This window comes from Xenopus laevis, chromosome 3S, assembly GCF_017654675.1.
Source record: "Xenopus laevis strain J_2021 chromosome 3S, Xenopus_laevis_v10.1, whole genome shotgun sequence".
NCBI lineage: Eukaryota > Metazoa > Chordata > Amphibia > Anura > Pipidae > Xenopus > Xenopus laevis.
Genome location: NC_054376.1, coordinates 90,301,635 through 90,323,902, shown reverse-complemented (window position 1 = coordinate 90,323,902; position 22,268 = coordinate 90,301,635). Strand labels below are relative to the sequence as shown.

General features: G+C 39.1%; 1 protein-coding gene across 3 annotated transcripts in view; it reads right to left on the bottom strand.

Annotated features, from left to right (window-relative positions):
* The window catches only part of hmga2.S (high mobility group AT-hook 2 S homeolog), a 56,133-nt gene that overhangs the window by 10,656 nt on the left and 23,209 nt on the right, over nucleotides 1-22,268 (bottom strand). For 2 of the 3 annotated variants that reach the window (XM_018253984.2, XM_018253983.2), the window contains one exon: nucleotides 574-600. In XM_018253984.2, the coding sequence (XP_018109473.1) occupies nucleotides 574-600 (27 nt within the window). Of the gene's footprint in view, nucleotides 1-573; nucleotides 601-9,373; nucleotides 9,443-22,268 lie in introns of all 3 variants that reach the window. The other variant, XM_018253981.2, reaches the window with a different exon arrangement.

Below are 22,268 nucleotides of genomic sequence, written 5' to 3'. Positions count from 1 at the left end.
GTAAAAGAAAATTTAAAGTGGACCTGTCACCCAGACACAAAAATCTGTATAATAAAGGTCCCTTTCAAATTAAACATGAAATCCAATTGCTTTTTTTTTTATTAAAGCATTCATAGCTGTTCTAAGCTCATTTAAAAATCTTAGCTGATAATGTCTGCTCCTCCTCTATGCCTTAGGCTTACATTCAGCACTTTCTAGATGTCACTGCTCTCCCCACATCCGCCCATTCTCTTAACCATTTAATTGTGTAGCCAGGGCATGTGGATGGACATCTGGTCCCACATTCTGGTGCACAAACAAGATTCTGAGATGATGGAAGGCTTGTCTTAATAACAGTGTCCACAAAATGGCTGCTGCCTGCTTGCTATAATTATGATTTCCCAGACTGAAGGAAACAAGATTCAAATAATTAATATTGTGTAATTAAAGTTAATTTTGCTTGATTAATGTGATAATAGGATTATGATTTTTTTTGGGGTGACTGGTCCCCTTTAAAGGAAAATAAATGTGCAAGAAGCATGAATAAAAACATCATAAAAAGCAGTAATTTAATAATATGAAGAGGATGCTTACCTGACCAGACTTTTTCTCTTGCTGTGGCTAAAAAAAAAAAGAAAATAAAAAAACAAGATTAATTTTGAAAGGAAAATCTGACTTTTAAAATGATATATTTTGCTCTTAAAGGGATACTGTCATGGGAAAAAATTTTTTTTTCCAAAATTAATCTGTTGATAGCGCTGCTCCAGCAGAATTCTGCACTGAAATCCATTTCTCTAAAGAGCAAACAGATGTTTTTATATTCAATTTTGAAATCTGACATGGGGCTAGACATTTTGTCAATTTTCCAGCTGCCCCTGGTCATGTGACTTGTGCCTGCACTTTAGGAGAGAAATGCTTTCTGGCAGGCTACTGTTTTTCCTTCTCAATGTAACTGAATGTGTCTCAGTGGGACATGGGTTTTTACTATTGAGTGTTGTTCTTAGATCTACCAGGCAGCTGTTATCTTGTGTTAGGGAACAGTTATCTGGTTACCTTCCATTGTTCTTTTGTTTGGCTGCTGGGGGGGGAAGGGAGGGAGGTGATATCACTCCAACTTGCAGTACAGCAGTAAAGAGTGATTGAAGTTTATCAGAGCACAAGTCACATGACTTGGGGCAGCAGAAAAATAGTTTTTTTTTATATTCAATTTTGAAATCTGACATGGGGCTAGACATTTTTGCTCTTTTGAAAAATGGATTTCAGTGCAGAATTCTGCTGGAGCAGCACTATTAACTGATACATTTTGAAAAAAATGTTTTTTCCCTTTAAGAATTATTAAAAAGAAGTCTCACAGCATCAGTAAATCCTTGTGGATCATGTTCCTGTATAACTATTATATTTTTAAAGTACCTGCCTAATTATTTTTTTATCTGTAAAATTCTAGAGAAGCCTGGCTGTATGCTTTGCCACAGACGGACAAGTTTGTTTTGACCAGCGGGCTAGAAATCTGTTCTCAAATGCAAAATATACAGGCTTGCAAAACACAAATAAAACTATTGTTTTCAACTTCACCCAACTTTCATTTTTAAAGTTGTAATTCCTTTTAAATTCTCTAGATGTCAAATTAATTTTTTCTCACCACATTTTTGCAATGTGAATCACTCCTAAACTGATACAAACCACAACAAACCACATCAAACACAGACATTTTTTTCAGCCTGACTTGATTCCTGCTGCTAAGAAATCCCCATTTATCGCTGGCTGTAAGTCTTGAACTCATGTGACTCCAGTACACAAACTCAATGAAAGACCTGCCAGCTCAACCAACATTTCCATGAATTACATTCTGACACTTCAATGAAGAGAAAGACAATGTCTGAAAGCAGGCCAGCTCTGGCTTCCAGCCTAGTATGTGTCACAGTAACTGTGCAAGCTGCCCTTCTACACGAGCTCCATATATTACAGACCACCAGACACTTTAAAAAAAGCCTAGTGCTGCATGCATGGTTTTTCAGCTAGTGCCGACCAATTGCTCCAGACATTACCTGCAAAATATTTTTTCCACTGTGGTGATATTTATGAATGTTGCACTCTTGGACTAAAAGCATACCTCCCAACATGTCAAACAGAAAGAGGTACAAAAAGAATTGATTCCGCCCATTTTTGTGGCCACACCTCCTAATTGCTTGCATCCGCAAATAAACGAGCAAGGGTTTCTCTGCTAGAAATATCATGTTGTGCCAGTGATTTTTCACTTCTCCGTCTGTTGTGGAGGGTGCCAATACCTCCATCGACGACCAGGTGTCACGAGATTCGGACGGCCAGGGTGTGCGAGGTGACCCCCCTTTTCTTCACACCTCCTAATTCCCATGTCCATTTTACAAAATTTGCCAGGTTATGAAAGTTTGAACACATTTGTATCTTTTTCTGGCTGTTCAGTGCAAGAGATCAAATGGAAAGTCGGGACATTTCAGTACAAATGCAGGTTGAACTGTCAAAAGCAGAACTGTCCCGCTCAAAACAGAACAGTTGGGAGGTATGTAGAAGTGTATATGCACCAGCTATAAATAAAGCTACATATTTGGATAAGATGCTTTGTCAAACTTATTTTTCTAAAGAAAAACAAAAACATTTACATACACAAATATATTATACACAAAAGACATATAAACACAAACATTTTCTCTCCTTGTCTAGTCATGAAAGCAAAATCTCTTCTATTGAACAGAAAGGGGTGGCAAGCTTTAGCAACATTTGTATACTTAAGACACAAGAAAGCTTGGATTAGGGCTGCCACCTTTTTGCCCCACGTGGAATCCAGCAGGAGGCGGAACAGTGATTCGATGGGGGAAAGGCCGGTCGCTGCATCAATTAAAGGAAATCCTGCCTGTTTTTTCTAATTCGGAAAACCAGGAAGGCAGTTTTGACCTAGGCAGTCCTTCAAAAAAACGGGCTGACCGGGTCAAAACTGGGCAGATGGCAACCCTAGATTGGATACCATTCTTTAAGCTGGCAGACTCTTATAAAGCACTGTAGAAAATCTTGGCATTTTATAAAGATTTTTTACTCAAATAATTACATGAATTTACGCAAATAAGTGGATGAATTAACTCAAATAAGTGGTATTTAAAACAAAATAAATGGACTTCAAAGTCAATCCCAAAGTTGTACCTCTCTGTATCAAGGCTGGGTGAGTTGGCACCTAGGCATCGGCCATGCTTCTGGAGATCTGTGCCAGAGCAAGAAGAATGTGCTTTGTGTACAAGACTCTTTGCATCTCTCCGGCACATGAACATTGAACTTCAAGTGTTTTATGGTAAATGGACTACTTGATATGCAAGAGTAACACTCTAAAATTACACGTTAGTTAAATTGACCAAGCCCATTGAAGTTTACAGGAAGACAGGGAAAGTCTAGTAAGCATGAAAAACCAGCATTTAATGAAACTAAGCGATTATGCTCATCAGGGCCATAGATAAATGTATCAATATAGAACAGATAAAGAGTCAGCGACCCCCACTTCCCAGATCTCCTTTAGAGGGTACACTTCAATATTAATAAAAAGAAGTTCGAAGGTGAACAATCCCTTTAAATACAAGGCTTTTTGGCAAAGAGCCAAGAACATTCAGTGCCTGTACTTCAATATATTTGTAACAATTTAAGATAATCAAAGATACAATTGTAATAAGCAGGTCTCTAGTGAGAACTGTGGCTCACAGCTTAAAAGAAAACTAAACCTTAAAAATGAATGAGGCTAAAAATGCCATATTTTATACAATTACCTTATTGCACCAGCCTAAAGTTTCAGCTTCTCAATAGCGGCAATGATCCAGGACTTCAAACTTGTCACAGGGGGTCACCATCTTGGAAAGTGTCTGTGACACTCACATGCTCAGTGGCCTCTGAGCAGCTGTTGAAAAGCTAATTTTAGGGGTTGTCACTAATTATCAAGCAGAAAATGAAGTTGGCCTGTAAAATAAGCTGATGCTACAGGGCTGATTATTAAATTCTGATGCTAGTTGCACTGGTTTCTGTGCTGCCATGTAGTAATTATCTGTATTAATTACTAATCAGCCTTATATTGTGACATTTCTATTCTATGTGTACTGTATATTATGAGTGGATCCCTAAGCTCAGTAAGTGACAGCAGCACAGAGCATGTGCAGTGAATCAGCAGAAAAGAAGATGGGGAGCTACTGGGGCATCTTTGGAGACACAGATCTTTACTGCTAAAGAGATGTGGTTGCCTTGGACTGGTAAAGAAGCCCAAAACACAATGTACAACATTTCTAGTGACACCTGAAATGAAACCTTTTTTTACATCCATCATAACATTGTCTTTGCATGCTATTTATAATTTTGCCATAAAAAGTATTTACGGATAATTTTATGTAACCTATCTGATCTCCCATGTTTCTCTATGAGGGGGCTGCCATATTTGTGCAGCAGTAGTCTGTTAGCATTAGAAGCTCTAACTGACAAGTTGAGAAGGGACAGTCAGGTTTAGGAACTTCAAATAACAAATACTTACAAAAGCAGACATATTAGTGAACAACGGTCAACATGACCCATAGGTAATTTTTTGTGTACATTAATATTTTGAAAAGTTGTTGTGTTGGTATCACTTTAAACTTTAGTTCTCCTTTAAAGGGCAATTTCACCTTCATTAGCAAAACTGTTATAACTCACATAAAACATGACCATAAAACTCCCAAAAATATGTTCAAAGTTTCATAACCTGCCAAGTTTTGTAAAATGGATATGGTAATTAGGGGGTGTGGTCATAAAATAGGCATGGTAAAAGTTAATAAGTTTTGCTGCGTTACAGGTGCCAGATTATTTTTGTCCCTTTTTCCATTTTTCAAATGTTAGGAAATATGGGTGTGCCCTTGCCCACTGTACAATTATGGCTTATGTAGTTCTCTCTTTTTAGGAATATCACTATATACAGGGTCAGTGCTGCAAATATAGTTTTATTCCCCATATGCTATTTAGTCATTACTAAATGCTAACTGTCAGGAGCTAGAGCCAAATGTCTTTGCTGTGCAGCTAAGTATGATACATTTGCAAAGCTACTTATAGTGCATGGGGATATTTATAAGTGATTAAACAAACAATTTAGAAAAAAAAACAACCCTAAAAAAAAACTTGTATTAATTTATGTTCCAGCTATTTTGTGGGCAATCACTTAATGATAAATATACCCTCTTGGCTTTATGTTTAAGATTTTTTTTGTAGTATAGTATTTGTAGTATAGTAGGTCATGCACCTTTTTAGCTATGTGCTTGGTTATTACGAACCCTTGTAAACAGAAAAACAATAAAGTTTTAAGTATCTATACAGTATAGAAAATATCTGCTTGGATGCATGCATGAATGTAAGCTAATAAAAGAAAATTTGAAGTACACAAACTAAAGGTGACAAAGCCAAGCATGCTTTAAAGTTATTTTCTGCCCAATTCGGTTTCTGGTCGGGAAATCTTAATGCACCCAAAGTGTAATTCCATTCATAGTTCTTTCTTGAAGACTACAGCAGCTCTAAATAGAATAAAAGTCTTAAGCCTTTTCCATAGTGTACATCTGTGCAGCTCTAAATATTCATCAGTTGTTTAATCCTAATGTTATCTTCTAAAAAGATATCAGCTAACCGAACAGATCAAAAAAATATGTTGCGCCTGAACAACAAGCAGCCGATTTATTGTGTTTTTCAATCATTATAGATGGGAGTCCTTTTTAATTCCATAAATATATTTTTATCCCAGCAAGTCTCGCCACAATGACAATTTTATTAATCAAAAATTTACAGAGAACCCCTAAGATTTTTTGGCCATGGGAACTCAGATATAAAGACATCACTCTTAAGGTGGCCATACACGGGGAGATCCGCTCATTTGGCGATATCCCCGATATGCACACATTGAGGTGGGCTATATCGGGCTGATCGGATCGTGGGCTTTAGGGTCCAACGAACGGATCAGAATGGAGGCTATACGGGTGGTTGAATTGCGGGACCTGTAGGGAGGGCCCTACACACGGGCTGACTCAGCCCGTCAGCAGCTTTTATCGGCTTGTGTATGGGGGCCTTTAGATACAATATCTGCCGCAGTTCCCATTTACTTCCTACTGCTCCAAATGCCTAAACCCAGAATGATAAAGTGACTGCTATTCCACGTATGGTCATCATTTTTACCGGATGGGTTGGTAAAAGCCATAGTATTTTTTTTTTTTAATAAATGAAACCATAATTCTACATTCAACATTCCAATAAAAAAAGTATGTGTTTTTATAGCAATTTGCAAGTGTATTTGCAATTGGAAGCAGTATTTGTTTTTACCTTTATGCTGATTCTAACTACTGAAAAATGTAGAATAAGCCAATTCTCCTCCAACTAAGGCATACTTCAGTTCAATTCACCTTTTCAGGTCTTATCACAGACCATGTGGAAATTGGAATCTTTGCTAAAAGGGAGTGGACTACTGCTAAATTGTTTTAACATGATAAGCAGTCATGACCAACAGTGCAGAATATAGCGAGAGATGCATCTACTAAAGAAATTTACATTTTGGAAAATTGCTTAAAATTAACTTTGGTGCAAAATATGTTAAGATACCCTGTATACTATATTTGATTAAACAAATCAATAATACTAAAGCTTTAACAGGAAATTCCAATACTGTTTTTATGCCTGAGTGCTGAAATTGTGTTCTGTTACTCTCCCCAGCCCCCCTTTCTGAAGCAAAAAGGTAATTTTCTGTATAAAACCTCTCATCCTTTTTGTGCCATCTTATCTAGTGTGCAGTTTGATCAAGTACTATTTAATGTGCATATGCTGAACTAGTCATCTTATCCAATTAAACTTTTACTATGATGTATAAAATATTGTAAAAATTTTGCAGTTGGCCTCAAATTTTTTAGATGATGAGGGTCCAGTGAATATTTGCCTTTTTTCCTGCCTCGATCTCCAACCAAAACTATTTAAGGGGATGTTCAACTTTGGACAAAATGTCCGAAAGTGAACTGCCTGTGCCAATAAATTTTTTTCTCTAATTAACCCGGATTTTTAAACATTTTCAAGATATCTACCTCTGCTGTTTCAATTTTCATCAGACCCTGCCCATAGGACAACTAAGAAGTTTGTTCAGCTATCCAGCACTATTGTGTTCAATAAATCACATCAGTTTTAAATGCAGTACAATACAACACAGATTATATATTTCATTATCACTATTGCTCACAAGAGAAAACAGCAGACAAATAGCAAACCAAGCTTAAATTAAGATGGCCATGCATGATCATCTGCCCATGGATACTAAAGACACTACAAATTGCAGGTTTGAGGCTCTTCACTTCATCTCTTGATAATTTTGCACCAGATGACATTGCGCACTACCAGATTCAGTTTGACAGACCAATTGTCAGTCATTCAAAACTGACCTACCAAATGTAGCCGGGTAGCATGCTTAAAGGGGCAGTTCACTATAAAATAACTTCTAATTCAGACAGGGATATTCTGAGACAATTTGAAATTGGTCTTTTTTTTTAATTTAAAAAACCAAGCAGTGGACTGAAATATAAATAGGAAAGGGCCTGAATAAAAAAAATATAATTTGGGGAGATTTAGTCGCCTGGCGACTAATCGCCTCTTCTGCGTGGCTACAATCTCCCCAAACTGCCTTCCGCCTGCTTGAATGAAGAATCACGCGCACTAATGCACTCGTGGCACTTCGATTTCCGACGTCGCCCGAAGTTGCCTCACGAGAAAACTTCGGGCGACCTTGAAAATCTAAACGCTGCAAGTGCATTAGCGCAGTCGATTCTTCATTCAGGCAGACGGAAGGCAGGTTGGAAGGCAGTTCGGGAGGCATTGTTGCCACGCAGAAGGGGCGATTAGTCGCCTGGTGACTAAATATCCCCAAATCTGCCTGTGTGCCCCAACCCTTAAGCTCCCAAACTCCCATTTCTGAACTGAACATTCGTTTGGCAAGGTCGACAAACAAGCGGATCTTAACCCGATATGCCCTGCCTGGGGCAGAACGATCGGATTACGATACTACGAATGGGCATCCGACGAGTCGCAGGACTGCATCAACTAGCCGATGCGGTCCTGGATCTTACAAAAAAAATAATCAAACTTAACAGATCAATATCTGGCCGATTTGTGACCTGATATCGATCGGGAGGACCCGTCGGGAGCCCCCACACATGGGCAGATAAACTGCCGAATTGGTCTAAAGGACCGACATCGGCAGCTTTAATCTACCCATGTATGGCCACTTTAATTCTAATTGTCTGCGTTTTGGTCAAAGTTGATGACCAATTGTTTGCAGATTAGTGGCTGGATCAAACTGGGATTTCTAAACCAAGGTGCCACTACCATCACAAGCTAATCGATGTTAGAACGGCAAACAATACTACTGTATAGAGCTGTGTAGCACTATTTGTGCACTAATGTATTGTATCTAAAGTTGAATCCAGATCCTGGAGGCTCCAAAGAATTTCAATTGAAATGCATGTTGGCCCAGGGCCATTCCTGCCATGAAGCCTCAGGCGGTATGGATCGGCCAGTTACCAGCAGGTAACTAAGAGCCGAATTCCGTTTTTTTAAGATAGAAGTTCGGCTCTGCTAGGGCAGCAAGCACAATAGCACTCACTGTCCTAGCAATGCGGCACCCTTCGGAGGCAGCAGCCCCTGAAATGCCACTGTGTTGACCCTGCACAACTCCTCTTGGGCCCTCCCTATCTCTTGACTTTAAGGCTATATTGCCATCAATGCAATTAGAGGTTAATATTTAAGAGCTGTTCTGTCACATTGTAGCACAGTATCTAATATAGGAATAGATATTTCCATATAAAATTGCATTAGTATGCTGCATGTGCCTGCAGATTTTTTAATGGCAGCAACACTTTGGTTCAGTGGCATTGCAAGTACACAGAAAGTCCCCCACCAGCCCAGGGTTGGACTGGAGTCTTGGGGACAGACCGGGGCTGCAAACTAAGTGCCCTCCTGGCAGTCCCCGGGCCCCTTCCAACCTCCAATTCCGTGGCACTCAGATTGTATGCACTGATGAGGCGACACATGCACGGACATGGATGCAGTGCGCGTGCATATGCAGACATGTCATGCCGGTTTTTTCTTTATGTGCCAGCTGGGGGAGCAGGTCATGGTGCAATGCATGCATATGAGTGGTCACATCGCTCAGGTTTATTTCTTTAGGGGGCCAGCCCGGGCCCACCGGGTTTTTCCCAGTGCCTCGTCGGCCCAGTCCGACACTGTACCAGCCCAATAAAGTGACTCACTATATAATTCTACAGCAGCCCCTCTGCCATTTGCCATAAGCTACCATACTGCCAGTTCAGGCCTAATCATGAGTTGCAGCACTGAATTTCATTCTGACCAGGGTGCCATCTGCAAGCGCTTTGCTCTTTCCATGTTCATTTCCTCGATCTCCTCTGGTTTCCCAACACTTTAAAAAAAAAATAAGGACAGTTAACTGGCTGTAAATGAAAATAACCCATTGCATGTGAATGTGCTAGGGACAGAAAAAAAAATAAACTTGTGGTGTGTTTAGTTTAGCATCAGTGACTTTTACATAAGCTTTGCTAGCCTACATTTTTTTTTTTTGATATCCTATGGCCCATGACCCCCTAGGTCAACCACTGGCCTTAAGGTGGGAACTGCTTTACTATGAAGTGATGAAACAAACCAATATTATACAGAGATTCCTCTGAGAGGTGGGAGAGAGAAAAACATTCACCTATCCTTTAAATAAACAACTAAAAATAAGGTTGTTAGAAAGCAAACTGTCCCAGAACATTTAATCAAATGTTTCCTACAAGTAACTGGTTACTGATTAATCAGGTGACTCACTCAAGCCAAGACCAGAAGAGGGCTACACTGTAGAAAGTTACATTTTTTAAATTTACAGAAGGCATGCTGGTACTATAAAAAGAATGTACTGTTTAAGAGCAACAGTAATCTGGCCACAAAGCCTTTCCAAGCTCTCAGAGCACAATGTGAATCACAATCCTGCAGGTCAGAACACTGCCAAATTCTTCCTTGCTGCTACCACTATTAGTGCCTCTGATCTCTGCCAGCAGTAGTTGTCATCTAGCCAAGACCATCAACCAAAGTGGGAGGCTAGAGTAGTTCCCCCCCCCCCCTCACTGTTGGCAGAAAGGAAGAAAGCAAGGCAGCGTGTTAAATAGACTTAAAGGAAGTCTAAAATAGAATAATGCTGTATTTTGTATACTAAACAAACTTACTGCACCACAAACCTAATATGCTTTCAAAGTTGGCCACAGGGGGTCACCAGCTTAGGAATCATCATAAATCATCAAAACAGCACAAGTCAAATAATATCTGCCATAGAAGCTGATACGGCAAGACTGATTTGACAATCAGAATATGCAGACTGCTGCGTGTGTCCTTCGTCTTGGGCCCCCCCTGCCAAAACCATCTTCTGCTGCCTATGCTCTAATGTGGATTTTATCATTTTTGTTTTGTTTAATACATACTTTCTCCAACTCTGCAGAACCAGTGGCTGCAGCAAAATAATCCTCCAAATAGAATCCCAGTTTATCTGTTTAAATCTGGCTCCATGATCTTTGTCCCTGAAGCTGTGGAGTTGGAAACCTTAAAGGGGATTTAAAGGCAAAAATAAAATCCAATACAAATCTCTATACAGTTGCCGACTGCTCTAGAGGAAAACATGCCCAAGCCATGCAAAACTCAAGCAGCTTTGTTTAAGGTGGGGGATAGTTTCCCTGCAGAGCAGTTAGGGACCATCTGAATTTTCCTATACACAGCAGTCAGCAAAGTAAATGAAGGGAGAATTTAACTGCATACAGTCAGGTTTCTTATAAAAACAGTAGACATTTTTTAAGTGAAGTGGAGATAGGTTGCTTTTTCAGTAAAGAAAGTTAAAATGGGATCTCAACATACACTTTACAGAGATAATTGGGTAGGGGGGAAACCAAAGAACCTAAAAAAAACCCAAAAGCATCTCCTTGAAGGGATAAAATTTAGGATCCCAGTGCTCTAGAGCAGCAGCATTAACCATTGTACCATTGTGCCACTGTGCAGTAGAGGGGAGTTATTCCCCAGGGCTGTGCAAGCGATGTAGCTCTCCGTGGTGCTGTTTGGCCACAGCTGTCCATGTAGCCTGCCATTTCAAGTAAGATTATCATAGTGCTGACTCAACATTTTCCAATATTCATTTCATACCACTACTTCCAATTCAAGGGGACAAAGGGGGTAATGAGTAGAGCGGCAAGTTTGTGTACAAATACATTTTCAATCCAGTTACTTTAGGTCACTTTAATATACAGTTAATGGCATCTTAAACACTGGCAGAAGAGGGGAGTCACCTCGCACACCCTGGCCGTCCAAGTTCCGTGACACCTGGTGCTCGATGAAGGAGGTGTTGGCAACCTCCACAGCAATCGAGAAGGAAGAAATCACCGGCACAACAGGTTATTTCCAGCAGGGAAACCCTTGCTCGTTTATTTTGCGGATGCAACGTTTCAGGGCGTAACCCCTTTGTCAAGCATATATGTTTTTATGCTTGACAAAGGGGTTACGCCCCGAAACGTTGCATCCGCAAAATAAACGAGCAAGGGTTTCCCTGCTGGAAATAACCTGTTGTGCCGGTGATTTCTTCCATCTTAAACACTGGCATCATAGACCAACTAGATTACAACAAGCAGTCAGTCTAGGTATGGCTATGCCCAATAGGATGCCAGTTCTCCAAATCCAGTTCCCCCATACATTTAACTTGCTATGTATATTTTTGGGACATAAGTTCTAAGAGTTCATAAGGAGCATTTTTAAAAAGTTTTGCATGTTAGACAAAAGTAGATAAAAAAAATAAAAGCACAATTGGTATAAAGTGATTTTTGTATACTTTTTAAAATTACATTGTGCTTCAAACAGGCTACTGAAAAAGCAACCAAAAGCAAACAAATCAACTGAAAAGGATAAATATTTGTTATTAACTGCTATTTTATAGTAACGTTTTATATTTAAATACTGTGGTTTCATTTTTACAGTTTTTTTTCAGTCTTGGGTGCTAAATAGCAAAGTTTGGTGTGCGAACAGCAACTTTGTCACAACCTGATTTACTTTGCAGTTGGTTTTCCCTCAGTTTGAGGGGGTGGTGTTTGATTAGTTGCACTTGAACAGACCGTATAAATAGAACCCCTGGGACTCCAGTGTTTAGCTGCTCTTAAGTGGGGATTCTGTGTAAGTGGGGATTCTGTGTAAGTGGGGATTCTGTGTAAGTGGGGATTCTGTGTAAGTGGGGATTCTGTGATTGGAGTTACAAAGGAGATTCAAACTAGGTCAAGTTTGTTCTAAACACTATTTTTTATTCCTGTTTTAATCTGTAACTGGTTAATGAGTGCTACCAAGATTGAAGGTATGACCCAGTTCACAGTCTGTCATATGTATGCATATTTCGAACAAGAGATCCAAAATGCTTACCTCTGTCGTGGTTGTGAGCAAATTGCCACTTTGGAGGCTTGAGTTAGAGCACTAGAGCAACAAATTGCAACACTGCGGTTGATGGACAATCTTGAAAGGAGTCTCTTGCTCACTGAGCAGGACCTAGTAGGGTCACATAGCTTGGGGGGGAACAGAACAGCAGCAGGATGTTGAAGCAGCTAGCTGCGTGAACGTTAATATTTAAGGAAAATGGAGGCTGATCTGGAGTTTACACAGCTCATCAAATTTGCCAGATTGTGTGAAGATGGGAGTGTGAACTCTGGATTGGCAATTCTAGATGGGGTTGATCTCTCCAACAGCCGGGAGAACAGCTTCTCTAGTAGTGGTGGAGAGGAGAGCAGAGTCAGGCCTAAACAGATTGTGGTTGTAGGGGATTCAACTATTAGGAAAGTAGATAGGGTAATCAGTCGTCCGGATCGCTACACAGTTTGCAGTCTACCTTGTGCCAGGGTTCGGCATGTGGTTGATCGGGTAGACAAATTATTGGGTGGGGCTGGGCATGACCCAACTGTCTTGGTGCATATAGGTACCAATGACAAAATAAATCATGATTTCATGGATCTAGGCTCTAAGATCAAGGGATGATCTTCCAATGTAATTTTTTCTGAAATTTTGTCCGTGCCACATGCAAGTTTAGGAAGACAGTGGGAGCTAAATGCATGGTTCAAGTTTTGGTGTAGGAAGGAAAATCACTGGGCTGATTTTTCCTTGGGGTACAACCTATACAGTCATGACGATTTGCACCTCAATGGAAGAAGGTCCACCGTGCTAGGGGAAAGAATGGCTGGGTTGGATGATTGTTTAAACTAGGCATGAAGAATTATGGGGAAGCTAGGGTAGATGGGGCAGTGGGATTAGTAAGGGGTCATGGGGGAGGAGTGAGGGGTCATACAGTTTACCAGCTAAGGAGGTACCTCTGTTACAAGGAAAACAGGCTTATACTAACTTAACATATAATTATCCACTAAGTAATGCAAATTTCAAAAGTAAAGGTAGTAACCTCCGCTGTATGGATGGAGTTTGTCAGGTAAAATGGGAGACCTATAATTAAATGCATGCTCTAAAAATTAGAGACCTGGTGGGATGAAACATGTGACTGGACTGTGAATTTAAATGGTTGCACCCTTTTTAGGAGGGACAGAGGAATTAAAAAGGGGGGAGGAGTGTGTTTGTATGTAAAGCCTGAATTAAAGCCATGCACTAAAGAAATAACCATAGCTGGCACTGGTGAGGGAGTGGAATCCCTCTGGGTAGAGATTTTGACTGGGGAAAAAGGTTACAATGAGAAATATCATCGGTGTATTCTATAAATTCACCTCGTATAAGTGATGAGTATGAAGCCCAGCTATTCTTGCAGATATAAGCGGCTTCACAACTAGCTTAAGTTGTTGTTATGGGTGACTTCAATTATCCAGACATTGGCTGGGGTAATGGGGTTGCCAAGACAGAAAAAGCTAGTAGGTTTGTAAATATGATGAATGACAACTTTTTATTCCAGCTCGTTCAAGAACCTAATAGGAATAATTCCCTTTTGGACCTTGTAATAACTAATACTGAACTCCTCTCTAGCATTTGTGTGGGTGAGCATTTAGGGAATAGTGATCATAACATGGTCTCCTTTGAGATTGCTTTAATTTAATTATGTCTTAAATATGTTAATAGTAAAAAAATGAAGCAGGAAGGGTGGGACCTTTAATATCAGAGGGGGGTCAGCTGATGAAAACAAAAAGCGTAGATTCTGAACACATTTTTCGTCTGTCTACACAAATAAGAAATCGGTTTATGAAGGTTTCCTTCTTGATAGTCCCAATTCTAGTAATACAACTAATGATGCATGGTTCACACATGAGGAAATTCAAAAGAGACTGGAACATGTTAAGATAAACAAAGGTCCGGGCCAGATGGTATTCATCCCAGGGTACTCGGTGAGCTTAGCTCTGTGATTGCCAAACCTCTTTACTTAATTTTTCAGGATTCTTGGAGGTCTGGCATAGTGCCGAGAGACTGGCGAATTGCTAATGTGGTGCCGCTATTCAAAAAGGGATCCCGTTCTCAGCCTCAAAACTATAGGCCAGTTAGTCTGACGTCAGTGGTAGGAGGGCTTTTCAAAGGGTTATTAAAGGATAAGAACTTCATAACTTCAAAATGGAATTTTTTTTTGGACCAGTGTTGTTAGTGGAGTACCACAGGGCTCTGTACTATGTCCCTTGATTTTCAACTTATTAATAAACCTGGATTTGGGCATTGAAAGTACGGTTTCTATTTTTGCAGTTGATACTAAATTGTGCAGAACTATAGGTTCCATGCAGGATGCTGCCACTTTGCAGAGTGATTTGTCTAAGTTGGGAAACTGGAAAATGAGGTTCAATGTTGATAAATGCAAGCTTATGCACTGGCAAAAATATTAATGCAAGTTATACACTAAATGGCAGTGTGTTGGGAGTTTCCTTAAATGAGAAGGATCTAGGGGTTTTGTAGACAACAAGTTGTCTAATTCTGGGCAGTGTCATTCTGTGGCTACTAAGGCAAATAAAGTTCTGTTTTGCATAAAAAAGGGCATTAACTCAAGGGATGAAAACATAATTATGCCTCTTTATAGGTCCCTGTGAGGCCTCATCTGGAGTAGGCAGTGCAGTTTTGGACTCCAATCCTTAAGAGGGATATAAAGGAGCTGGAGAGAGTGCAGAGACGTGCAACTAAACTGGTTAGAGGGATGGAAGACTTCAATTATGAGGGTAGACCGTCAAGGTTGGGGTTGTTTTCTCTGGAAAAAAGGCGCTTGCGAGGGGACATTTACACTTTACAAGTATATTAGAGGATATTATAGACAAATAGTAGGGGACCTTTTTACCCATAAAGTGGATCACTATACCAGAGGCTACTCCTTTAGACTAGAAGAAATTTCATTTGAAGCAACGTAAGTGGTTCTTCACAGTCAGGACAGTGAGGTTGTGGAATGCACTGCCGGGTGATGTTGTGACGGCTGATTCTGTTATTGCCTTTAAAAATGGCTTGGATGATTTCTTGGACAGACAATATCAAAGGCTATTGTGATACTAAACTATCATTAGTATAGATATGGGTATATATAATTTATGTGAAAGTAGGGAGGGGTGTGTGTATGGATGCTGGGTTTTCATTTGGAGGGGTTAAACTTGATGGACTTTGTCTTTTTTCAACCCAATGTAACATTATATATCTCCAGACTAACCCCCATACAAGTATTTATATATAATAAGGGCAAATATAACGGAGGCAGTTAAAAAAAAAACCTTTACATTTTATCTTAAAGAAGGGCACTACTTTGAGATTAATCCTGCATGTTTTTAAGAGATTAGACACAATTTTAACTCTTAATAACAAAATAGCAGCCTATAATATTGCAGGGGTTAAGTGAGGCAAACGGACAACAATACAAATTAGCAGACTGAAACACAGAAATTCACTGAGGACAAGAATGCTTAACGAAGTCTGAATGTAAATGTACCTTGGCTAAATTCCACCAAGACATTGCTGCTCTTGTTTTGGTTTATGTTCAAACCCACATTAACAACACATGGCAGACAGCACAAAGGAAAACATATGTACAGCTCAATTCTATGTTTTATATTGCAACAAAGGCATTTAGAATTTGAGGAATTAGTACGGAAATTACCATGAAAGGGCTGCAAAACTGCATACCACATGCTGCTTTTAATCAAAACTAGCGATTTCCATAATTATACCACCAAAGGGTACTTCAGGGTTATTAAACATTTTAATACAATAGTGCGATCTGAACTAACGGATGGATAGGGCAGTGTAAAAAAATGGGTTTCCCCTAACACAAATACATACACAGTGTAAGGCTGGGACACCAGGGTCCCACTCTCAGTACTATTATTCTTCCTCTCCTCACTCAACCTCTATTCTTCTAGTCTCTTTCCTTTTCATACAATAACTATAATCTATTATTCCATCTATTTAGCCTCTTTGTTCTCACAGAAATAGGGAATGGCCATGAAATAGTCCAAGTGTTTAGCAGCATAAGGGCCCACCAGGAGTTTTCCTGGTATCCTGGTGGGGGCCAGCCTGACACTGTTCACACAACTCTGCCAGATTTTGCAAATAAAAAATTTCCTTTGCATTGATGCAAATAAAAATCAAAGATCAACTGCTTCCCTTAGATACTCACAAACAGCATGTACAATTTTTATATATCTGTTTATCATGGTTTGAAAACAGGGATGCCATTTTTGAAGTAGGAGTGTGTTTTAAAGCAGGGAAAGGTGTATCTGATGCTATGTAAGCTGTATGTTGATAAGAAATAGGGGAAAGCACCAGGTAAGTTTTTATTTTTGGTGATTAATAAAAATGATATACACAGGGATGGGACTGGTTATCCAGAATGCTCGGGAGCTGGGGTTTTCTGGATAAGGGGTCTTTCCATAATATGGCTCTCCGAGCATTAAGTCTACTAAAATATAATTGAAGAGTCTATGGGAGATATCCATAAAGCTCAGAATTACAGAAAGTTGATTTCCCATATACAGTACATATATACACATATATACACATATATACACACATATACACACATATACACACATATATACACATATATACACATATATACACATATATACACATATATACACATATATACACATATACATACATACATACATACATGATGTGAGTTTTGTGGCATTGCCCTGAATTTTGCACAATCCATTCTCGCTTTTAAGGGTAAGGTCACAGTGGGTGATTTGGGTAGATTTAGTCGCCTGGCGACTAATTACCTCTTCTTTACGGCAACCAATCTGCCTGAACGCCTTCCCTCAAATGAAAAATCGCCTGCGCTAAGCACATGCGGCAATTCATTTTCCGAAGTGGTCCGAAGTTTCCTCATGAGGCTTCTTCGGAAATTGAACGCCGCTTGTGCTTAGCGCCGGTGATTTTTCATTTTAGCCAGCACAAGAGTGAGGGAAAGCGTTCGGGAAGATTGGTGGGCGCAAAGACGAGGCGATTAGTCGCCAGGCGACTAAATCTCCCTGAAACGCCCAGTGTGACCTTACCCTAAAGCAAAGCATTATTTATTTCAGGAATGGTACATATATTAAATTGATTATGTTTTAAAAAAACTTTCTTAAATATTGCTTTCAAAGTGGTTCCCCTTTGAATGAACTTAAGTGACATCCCTTTACAGAACAATGATCCCAAGCACAAGGTTAAGGAAACACTGGAGTGGCACAGGAACAAAGAGGTGAATATTGTGTTTGCCCCAGTGAAAGCCTGACATTAGACCAACCGAGACACAGTGGCACCTTTTTAAAAACAAGCAACAAAGTGAAGCCAAACTACCAATGATTCTTGTGAACAATGTGCAAATCAGTTACAATTATCCCCCCAAAAGTTATTTTAAGCTAAAAAAAAAAAAAAAAAAAAAAATCAATTATATCCCCACATTATATTGTAAAATAATGAGAAAAAAAAACTTTTGGAATAAACCGTAACAAAGAAAACAGTTTTTAGATTACAAATGTACACTTGTATTATTATTTATTACAAGAAACATCCACATTTGGATCCTTGAGAAAGGCATTAACGAGGACCAAAAATAATGGGCATATACAAGATGTCAAACACATTTTCAACATTATCTTCGCCTACAAATTCTATTGTGTGTATTATATATGGCTATATACCATGCAATAGATTTTAAACTCAGATACCCATTTTCTGGCAAAGCTACACTAAACCTAATAATGTTTGTATCTAAATACAAAAACGTATCAAATGCATTTGACAATTTATTTATTTGATAATGCCACTACAATGTTGATCATCTTGCAAAACTGCAATCTCACTTGTAGGCAGCCTGAAGGAGCTATGCAAGGTTTACAGGAGTGATTCTGGCAGCCAACCAGCAAGCCATTATATGCCAGACTAACACTGCATTTGTCCAGCAGAGAGCAGTGAAACACTGCCAGTTTATTGTGAGAGAAAGGTTAAGTGCAGTTCCCAAGCACTCTCATAATGTGTCTGGCATATGAATGTTTGAATATCAGCTGGCTTTACAGCACCAGCAGTACAAATTGTTGCTAATGCTACTCTGTGTGCTCTTACAACTATGTTCAAAGGAAAGAAAAGAATGACCCAAACATTGCACCACCCCATTTATTAATCCATAAATCCCATACCACAGAAGGTAAAACGTAACCTTTATTCGTACGTATAAAAATAAACCAAAGGTGAGAAATCAAAAATGATTAAAATTACAAAAAGGAGGAGCGCATTATTTGCTGGATTCAGTAGTCTGCCCCAGATGCTTAAAGATTGATCGTATTTCAACTGATAGGATCATGTAAAAAGCATCATCATGGGGATAAGCTACATTAAGTTCTAAAAATTGTGGCAAATGGCAACCGTGGTAGCACTCAATTCCCCAAAGGGTTAGTTCACTGGTGAGTGCAAAAATAATATAGGATGCGATCATTAATCAGATCGAAAAGAACTGTGGGCATCATTTCTATCAGTCCCAAACATTATCCGAAAACACCCTCATGCGACAGGCAATATGAGGTGCAAGAGCCTGTCTTAAAAGATTACGTTACGGCATTGCGAAAATACAACCACTATGGTGCCATTAAGCCACCCCCTCTTTTTTAGTGCACCCCCAGTGATACTGTCGGGTCTGCGTTGAGGTATGTTACAGCGCAAGTAACTGAAATTACAGCAAATGGACTCCCTGCCTAATTGAGCTAAAATTAAAGAGAGGCGCCTGACGCGCGTTTCGCTCGCACAGCAAGATTTCCTTTGACAAAGCTCGCTGTGCGAGCGTAACGCGCGTCAGGCACCTCTATTCAGGTTTTTCCATGTTTTTGTGGTCCCACCAATATATAATACAATACATTTCCCTGACTATACACCATTTTTCTGATCCCCTGAAAAATGTAAAATTGGGTTTCTACTGTACATTAAGTAGAGTCTGTGCACAACAAAATGTCACTTGCACAGAATCTATGTTTATACATTAAATTTCAATCTAGGGGAAAGATTCTTTGTTCCCAGAGTGGCAGAAGGGTTAAAAGACAGTGATCCAAAAACAAACAATGAGGTGGATACAGGACAGGAGCAGGAGCGGGGGGGGGGGTAAGGTGTAATATATATTATAGGTATTTTTATATATACAGATATAGAGTGAGGCAGATAGTTCTTACAGACAGAGGTGAGTGTGGGGGTAACTCAGCAGAATGAAAAAAGGGAAAGGGTAAAAGAGGAGAGTGAATAGAGTGAGGCCATGGATAGGTGGGGGATACAATGGAGCAGCAGGGCAAGGAACTGTGGGGGTTAATGTGCTTTGTGACAAATGCACAGAGAGAAAACCCACAGCCAACCTGTACCTATAAGATTCAGCAATTAATGTAGTTACACAGTTATACACAGGTTAATTTATAGTTATCTGTTTGATCAAGAAAATAGTATATGTAAATAGGCTATTGTGTAGCCATTCAAGCTAAAAAGAGGAGCAGACAACTGATATGCTCTGTAATACAACACAATGAGCTGCCCCCATGGCTACTATACTATAATCTATAGTAGGGTCAATAAAGCAAATACACCAGTTGTACTGTACCAGGGAAACAATGTTTAATACACTTTAATTTCCTATGTTAAAGCTCCTTTAAAAGGAACGGTAACACCAAAAACTGAAAGTTTATCAAAGTAATTAAAATAGTGTACTGTTGCTCCGCATTGGTAAAACTGATATGTTTGCTTCAGAAAGACTACTACAATTTATATAAATATAAGCCATTCAAACTGGAAAAAAGGAGAGGCACAGTTAAAACAGAAGACAACCGTTAAAACACCATTGTATATCTGTTATATGCTATGTAACCTGTGCTTTTTCTCTAGCTTGAATGGCTTATGGCAGCTGGTTTGGTGTTACTGTTCCTTTAATATACTAATGTTTTTTCCATCTTGATTAAAAGTTGTTCAGTGCACAACATACAAGGCATTTTATCATTGCCAAAGCTCAAAAATATTAAGGGACCGGTCACCCTAAGAAATAATTTGAAATTATTTTCCATCATGTTAGTTGAGCAAAATAAAATTTAGTTTCCTTTAATCTTGGAGCCATTTTGTGGACAAGTTGTCCATCACCCCAAAATCTTGTGTATGCACCAGAATGGGGGACCTAATGTCCATAAACAGTGCCCTACAAAATTAGGAGTGAGTGGAATGTGCTTTGAGCAGTGACATGTAGGAAGTGCTGAATGGAAAGTGAAAGTAATTGACTGGCCTACCTCTATGCCTCAGGCATAGAGGCGAAACAGGTAATATTTATAACAGATATAAATGCTTTAATGAAAAAAATAATTTGGGTTCCATGTTTAATTTGCAAGCAGCTTTTGTTATACAACTTCTTATGTGTAGGTCACAGGTCTGCTTTAAACTAAACCCAAAATAATTGAAAACTTTAAACAAATTATACATTCATTGAACCTGGCATGTAGCTGTAGAATAGCTGTTAAATACAATTCAAAATTAAAGTATTGTTCTTAAAAACAGAATGGATTGTTATATACTCCCTCATAGAAGCTCTTAAATCTGATGTGATTTTTTCAGTGCTTGTATTTAATATTTTTGGCGACTAACTCCAGTAACTAAAAATTGCTTCCGACTCAAGACTCCATCACCACAGCCCTGCATTTAGCATATGAAAACTGCCTGGCAGTAAGAAAAAAATACAAAAAAAAACCCAAAACACCACAGGTGTGGGGAGTGTGTGTGATTTTAGTGAAAATACAAGCTGAAACTATTTATATTTCATATAAAGCTCAGGAATACCAGTAAATCTCTCCTGCCCAAGACCTAACAATTCTGTTTATTAAAGGAAAACTATAATGTAGGTCTCTATAAAAAGATATTGTATAAAAAAGCTCATATGTAAAACCCTGCTTCATGTAAACATACCTCCCAACATTTTGGAAGTAAAAAAAAGACAAATTTTTTCCCGCACGTAGCGCAGCAATTTTTTGACCACACCCCTTTCTGTGGCCACACCCCCTAATAACCATGTTTGTTTTACAAAATTTGGCAGGTTATTATAGTTTGAAAATATTTCTCCTTATCTAAACTGTGTTTTTGGGTCTCAAAATTGTTACAAAGTATCTTATTTGCACCTGTTAGCTGTTCTGGGCTCTCTGCTAAAAGCCAATTAAGTGAGAAACTTTGTTTCTTTTTCTGGCTGTTCAGTGCATAGAAAAAGAGGGACTTTCCAGTACAAATGAGGGACTGCGGGTTGAGCTGTCAAAAGAGGGACTGTCCCTCCGAAAAAAGGGACAGTTGGGAGGTATGTGTAAATAAACCTTTTTCCTAACAAACTTCTTAGTAGTATGTGCCATTGGGTAATCATAAATAGAAAATTGCCATTTTAAAAAATAAGGACTGCCTCCTGGGATCGTAGGATTCACTGTGCATTCAAACAAACCAAACCATACTTTAACAGGCAGAGTTCTGTCTTTTGCTTCCACACTTCTTCCTGTTACAGTTAGAGTTGTAGTATTTCTTGTCAGGTGATCTCTGAGGCAGCACACAGACCATCACAAAATGGTGGTTCAAGGCAAGAGATGTAAAAGGGCAATATTTAATTTTATATATTCCAGTTTGGCAAGATTCTTTAATGTGCCACTTAATTTGATATAAACTGTTACTCAAGTATTCATTTTTGGGGGTATAGTTTTCCTTTAAATAATCTAACTATTTACATACCACAAAAACTATAGTTTATAAGTAAATTA